Source organism: Cibotium barometz, chromosome 40 (assembly GCF_041138505.1).
Source record: "Cibotium barometz isolate CiBa-2024 chromosome 40, ASM4113850v1, whole genome shotgun sequence".
In the NCBI taxonomy this organism is placed as follows: Eukaryota; Viridiplantae; Streptophyta; class Polypodiopsida; order Cyatheales; family Cibotiaceae; genus Cibotium; species Cibotium barometz.
This window is the reverse complement of record NC_141085.1, coordinates 11,636,163-11,642,908: the sequence shown is the minus strand read 5'-3', so window position 1 is coordinate 11,642,908 and position 6,746 is coordinate 11,636,163. Positions and strand designations below refer to the sequence as shown.

The following is a 6,746-nucleotide window of genomic DNA, read 5'->3' as shown; positions in this document are numbered from 1 at the left end:
TATAAATACAAACATCGACATAATTTAATTAATTTTGATTAAATTTTAATGTGCGGAGATGGGTGATAAGTTGTGGTCACTTTTAAATATATAGATAGATATATCATACACACATCTAAACACACACACACACACACACACACACACACACACACACACACAAATATATATATATATATATATATATATATATATACATATACACATACATACATACATATATATATATACATACATACATACATATGTATGTATGCATGTATATATAAATGTAAATAAAAGCACACACACACACATGTATACACACATATACATATATGTTTTTTATTTAATTTATATTTTATTAAAAGCTACTTTTTATTCTCTATCTCTCACTCTCTTTCTCTCTCTTTTCACCCTCCCTCATTACATCTCTCTCTCTCTCTCTCTCTCCAGGTCTGCCCCATCTCACTCTCTCTCAAGCACATTCTACACATAGATGCAGATGTACGCACATGTATGCATATACTCTCTCTCTCTCTCTCTCTCTCTCTCACACACACACACACACACACACACACACACACACACATATACACACCGCACATACTACACATAGATGCAGATATACGCACATGCATGCATATACTCTCTCTCTCTCTCTCTCTCTCACACACACACACACATTCTACACATAGATGCAGATGTACGCACATGCATGCATATACTCTCTCTCTCTCTCTCTCTCACACACACACATGTACACACTGCACATACACTAATTTAAACGCACACTCTCTCCTCTCCCACACAAACTATCTCCTACGTAGAAATTATCTGCCTCTCTCTCTCTCTCTCTCCACACACACACACACATGTACACACCGTACATACACTAATGAAAACACACACTATCTCTTGCCACACAAACTATCTCCTACATAGAAATTCTCAGCCTCTCTCTCTCTCTCTCAATGCACACACACACACACACTCTCTGAGCTCTCTCTCTTCATGCATACTCTCTCACATAGAAACTCTCTCTCTCTCTCTCTCACACACACACACACACACACACTTAAATAGATTTACACACATATATATAATTTTAATTAATTAAATTTTAGATTAAATTTTAATGGTAGAGATGAGTGGTGAGGTGTGCTCACTCTCAAATAAATGCATCTTACATGTAATCTCTCTCCCACACATACACACACACAGACACACACACACGCACATGCACATGCACACTCTCTTTCTCTCACATACACATGCACACACTCTCAAATGTCGAAACTCTCTCTCTCTCTCTCTCTCTCTCTCTCTTACACACACACATGTACACACATGCACATGTACTAATGCAAACACACATTCTTTCCCCCTACACACTCTCACACATAGACTTCCATGTCTCTGTCTCTCTATGTATTTCTCTCTCTCACTCTCTCCCCCTTCCACTCACACACACACACACATGTACACACATGCAGATGTACTAATGTAAACACACACTCTTTCCCCCTACACACTCACACACATACACTAATGAAAACACACACTATCTCCTCCCACACAAACTATCTCCTACATAGAAATTCTCAAGCTCTCTCTCATGCTTACACACACACACTCTCTCACATAGAAACTCTCTCTCTCTCTCTCACATAGAAACTCTCTCTCTCTCTCTCTCTCTCTCTCTCTCACACACACACACACTTAAATAGATTTACACACATATATATAATTTTAATTAATTAAATTTTAGATTAAATTTTAATGATAGGGATGAGTGGTGAGGTGTGCTCACTCTCAACAAATAAATGCATCTTACATGTAATCTCTCTCTCTCTCTCTCACACACACACACACACACACACACACACACATACATGCACATGCACACTATTTATATATACATGCTTACATACCCCACCTCCCTCCACGTGGGCAAATGGGGTGGGGCTAATTCAAAAAAACCACTCCTCTTGCAAGCTTGAGGAGGAGCCAAATCTCACAGCTTCCAATGCAATTTTGAATTTGAATCTAAGAAGATCTAATCTCACATCTTTCAATGAAATCATGTATACATGATCTCATCTCACATGATTTCAATGAATTTGAATCTAAGAAGATCTCATCTCACATCTTTCAATGAAATCATATATACATGATCTCATCTCACATGATTTCATCTCACATCTTTCAATGAAATCATGAATCTAAGAAGATCTCATCTCACATCTTTCAATGAAATCATGTATACATGATCTCATCTCACGTGATTTCATTGTATACATGATTTCATCTCACATCTTTCAATGAAATCATGTATACAATGAAATCACGTGAGATGAGATCATGTATACATGATTTCATTGAAAGATATGAGATGAGATCTTCTTAGATTCAAATTCAAAATTGCATTGGAAGCTCTGAGATTTGGCTCTTCCTCAAGCTTGCAAGAGGAGTGGTTATTTTGAATTAGCCCCACCTCATTTGCCCACATGGAGGGTGGAGGGAGGTGGGGTTGTGGTTAATCTTGTATAAATAGATAGCTGTGAATGCTAATGCTATTGGGGGTGTGTCGACTGACTTATCATCGTTAATTAAAGACAGCCGCCGGGCATGGGGGCGTTCCCTTTGCCCTTTCCTGGTGTGTTGACAATATCCTACGATTGATTCATCGTCGTTAACTAAAGGCAGCCAGCTCCCTCCTCTTGCCGCTGCCTTTTATAAGTGTGTCGACAATCCTTATCGTCGTTTATTACAGGCTCTCTTTCTCTCTTTGTCACACACAGACACACACACACATACTCATAGCCATCGAATCATCTGATCCGAGCCCTCTCTTCTCGACCCAGAATGGCTGACAACGTCCATTTTTCTCCTCCTCCAAGATCGACGGCAAGTCAACCTCACGCACTGCTGATTCCTGGCCCAGTACACGGCCATATAATCCCCATGATGGAGCTCGCGCGGCGCCTAGCGTCGCAGGGCGTGCGCGTGACTCTGGTCACATTCGAATACTTCGTGGCCCGCATGCACAACGCCGACACAAGCGGCAACCTGCGCGTACTGGGCATCCCTCACGGTTTGCCAGCCCACTTCGAGAGAGACACTTCTTTCAACCTGGGCACCACCCTCACCATCGAAAGCAACATCCTGGCCTCCCTGCAAGAGGTGATTCACACGCTCGCCCTGCGAGGCCTCCCTGTCACCTGCATCATCGGCGACTTCTTCCTCCGGCTTGCGCACACCATCGCCGTCAACACCGGACTCCCGGAATTCGTGTTTTATCCTCTCAGTGCGTCCACTTTCGCATCCTGCTCTGAGTTACACTCTCTCCTCTTGCAGGCCAATGGTGAGCTTCTGTCTGATCTCCTATAGAATAATGCCATATACTATGATGTGTACTCTTCTATTGCAGTCCTTTATTACTTGATTTTAATCCAGGATTCTTGTTGTATGCAGAGGAAGCTAATGCGGCGGGGGAAGTGCCGTCCAATGACTTTCTGACACGCATTGGGGGAGATGGGTTGACGGAAGTACAGTTCGACGTGCCGTTCGACCTACCCTTCGACAAGTCAGGCCTTCAGAAATACATGATGGAGTTGATGAAGGCTCGATTCGGCCACATAGGGGAAGCTGCAGGCGTGATTGTCAACTCCATGGAAGAGTTAGAGGGAGGAGTGTGTCAAGGGTGTCTCATAGGTCCTCTCATATCCCCCTCTCTCCTCGCAAACCATCAAAAAACGCTGCATACTGCGAGTTCAGGTGAAGAGGATGAGTGCATCCAATGGCTTGACATGCAGCCCCCCTCTTCTGTGCTTTACATTGCATTTGGCAGCATGTGTAAGTTCACCATATCTCAACTGCAGGAGCTTGCGCTTGGCTTAGCCTCCAGCCAACAACGCTTCCTCTGGGCCCTCCGAAAAGATTTAGTCATCAACAACCCTAAAAACTCAGTTTTGGAAGCCCTCCCGGAAGGTTTTCTAGAAGAAACCCAACACAGAGGAAAGATTGTCCATTGGGCACCCCAAAACCGCGTGCTGTCCCATGCCTCTGTTGGTGGGTTCTTTCAACACTGTGGTTGGAGCTCCACACTGGAGGGCGTTGTGTCTGGGGTGCCCATTCTGGCATGGCCCTCGCTTATGGACCAATTCACGCACTGCTCCCTCGTGTGCAATGAGTGGAATGTGGGGATTGAGCTTGAGAGAGATGAAGCGAATCATGCAACAAGAAAGGACGTTGAGAGAGGCGTCAGGCAGCTCATGGAAGGAAGCCCACAGGCAACAGAGCTACGCGGACGTGCGACCACTTTAAGAAATGCTATCGCGAATACCGCGCAGAATAGCCATGGTAGCTATCAAGGGAATTTGAAGGCCTTTGTGGACGACATCTACAAGGTTAGCAGCCAAATGAGCCAACCGTCATCTCATCCTCACTTGAAAAGTCGCTTGTAACCATGATCACTCGCTGCACAAATAAAAGAGGATTAAGGTGTAACCTGGTGATGTATGTTTTTGATACCCGTAATATAAATTATTTCTTGCATTTAAAAAAAAAGTATGGCCTCCTATGCACTTTAGCTCGCTAGTCATTTTGTAATGATTATTTTTATTTGATAACGTGATTTTATTTTTAATATTTATTTATTCACCCCACACACACTGTGAGAGAGAGAGAGAGAGAGAGAGAGAGAGAGAGGGGCTAAATTGATTCTTTTTGCACAAGTGAATCCAATAATTCACTCTTTAGGATTATGTATTATCAAAAAAGCTTTCCTTACACTTTCTACACTACTATAACCCCACTTGCTTATAACACTACCCTTTGAAACTTTATACAATGACATTCTATTTGTGAGAGAGAGAGAGAGAGAGAGAGAGAGAGAGAGAGAGAGAATTCATCATCAATGTATATGATTTTTTGCATCAGCAATTAGGCCCTCAAATGTAAAGCCCATTGCTTTTTGTGGATATTTTGGTCTTTATGAGACATCTTCCATAGCTTGTGAGGTTTTTATTATGAATTTACATGCATCATTCCTTACTCTTCTGAACTCGATAACCAAAGTAGTTAACTTTTAAAGCACTTAAACTGCTCTACTATAAGATTTATTATGCAACTTAGCTTTTTACACTAGCTCTCCCATTATTAACTAAACTTCAAAATATTCTTGCTACCTCACTACAAGGGTTTGACCCCATAGTGATACCCATACTGGTGTCTTAGACTAAGATTATTTTGCCCTTTTCTCCTCTCATTGTCGTATCATCATTAGTAGTTACATTGTCGGTATAAGCATTGAGATGTGTGGACTGTTAGTAATGTATCTATTTAAGCATCGGTAACTAGATATATTGATGCTAACATTGACTATGTTAAAATTTTTTGGTAAAATGCAATAGATTGAACTTGGCAACTTTGCTAGCCTAAGTCTATCCCATTTTGCCATAGGTACTATGCAATAGACTCTAGGCCGGGCGTCAAGCTACTATCGAGATAAAAGCTGAAATAATAGGTGCATAATCACTACTACAGGACAATAAAATACTAACATTTTTTTCGACGTAAAATAATTGCATTGTAAAATCAACCATTGTCTGTACTCGCGTAGGAAAACATGTCGCTACAAAAACGTCAGAAATGACATCTTTTGTTGATCATACCGTCCATAACGACGTCGCAAACCATCACTAATAACATCGATTTTACTCCTTTTTTCCCACGTCTTTTTCGACGTATATTTTGATAGATATACCGATGAGCACAGGGAATTTCCGACACTTATGCCGACAGATGCAAGGAATTTTTGACGCTTATACCAATGGACGCAGGGAATTTTCAACATTCATACTAACGAAAATACCAACGGATGCAGTTTTGTTTTTGGCATAATGGTGCATACAAGTACAATTCTATACCTAGATACACCATTATGCCAAATATCTAAAGATTTTATTGCATTCAAGTGAAATTTTACACACTTAAAGAATCAACACAAACAAAGATACATTGATTTACAAAATCAAGTTTCATTACTTGATGTCAAACCATGGTGAGACATTGATCAAAATTGCATGATATCAATACTTATACGATAAATGTTTATACAAAAAAGTTTTTGCATATATGAGCGAACTATACATGCCCAAAAGGGGTACTGCAAAAAAGATATATACAATTTGCAAAGAACTAGCTATGGCCACTCAAAGCATGGAGTGACAACATGGGTGTAGGAGCACCATCCACCATGAGTAGGGAGAAGGGCAAGATTGCCATGAAAGTTGATTAACTTGTAAATTTGATTAGTATGAGTTAATTGTGATTAGCTATTCACATTAGCCTATATACCACGGTCCCCTTTTCACACACACTTATTAGTGTCCACCCCCACTTGGCCTTTGGCCCTCAATTACAATTGGCCCTTTGGCCCAATACACTTATGCTTGGCCCTTGGTCTCATATGTACAAGTCGTGTCCACAATTATGTGTCCACTACTTCATTACAAACCATCCCCACCCAAATATGTTTTGTCCTTGAAACATGCTCAAAGTAGAACCATATCATGGTGGATGGTTTGCATAAGCATCAACATCTTTGCCAAAGCTATCCAAAAGAGCATCATTTGAACCTTTGAGATCTCCAAAACTTCATGAAATTCTCCCCACCAACACATTGCCAATCATGGCTAAGAAGTGTATATGTCGATTGCATCCATTTGAGCCTCTTTTATGCCTCATAATAGTAAATTACA

At 41.0% G+C, this 6,746-nt stretch overlaps 1 protein-coding gene across 1 annotated transcript; it reads left to right on the top strand.

Annotated features, from left to right (window-relative positions):
* The first annotated feature begins 2,607 nt into the window (after positions 1–2,607).
* LOC147615204 (UDP-glycosyltransferase 85A7-like) lies at positions 2,608–4,526 on the top strand. The gene is made up of 2 exons (XM_086778899.1): positions 2,608–3,346; positions 3,457–4,526. Exons 1-2 carry the CDS (start codon positions 2,848–2,850, stop codon positions 4,446–4,448), a joined length of 1,491 nt encoding a protein of 496 aa, XP_086635025.1. The 5' UTR covers positions 2,608–2,847; the 3' UTR covers positions 4,449–4,526.
* The last annotated feature ends 2,220 nt before the right edge of the window (positions 4,527–6,746 follow it).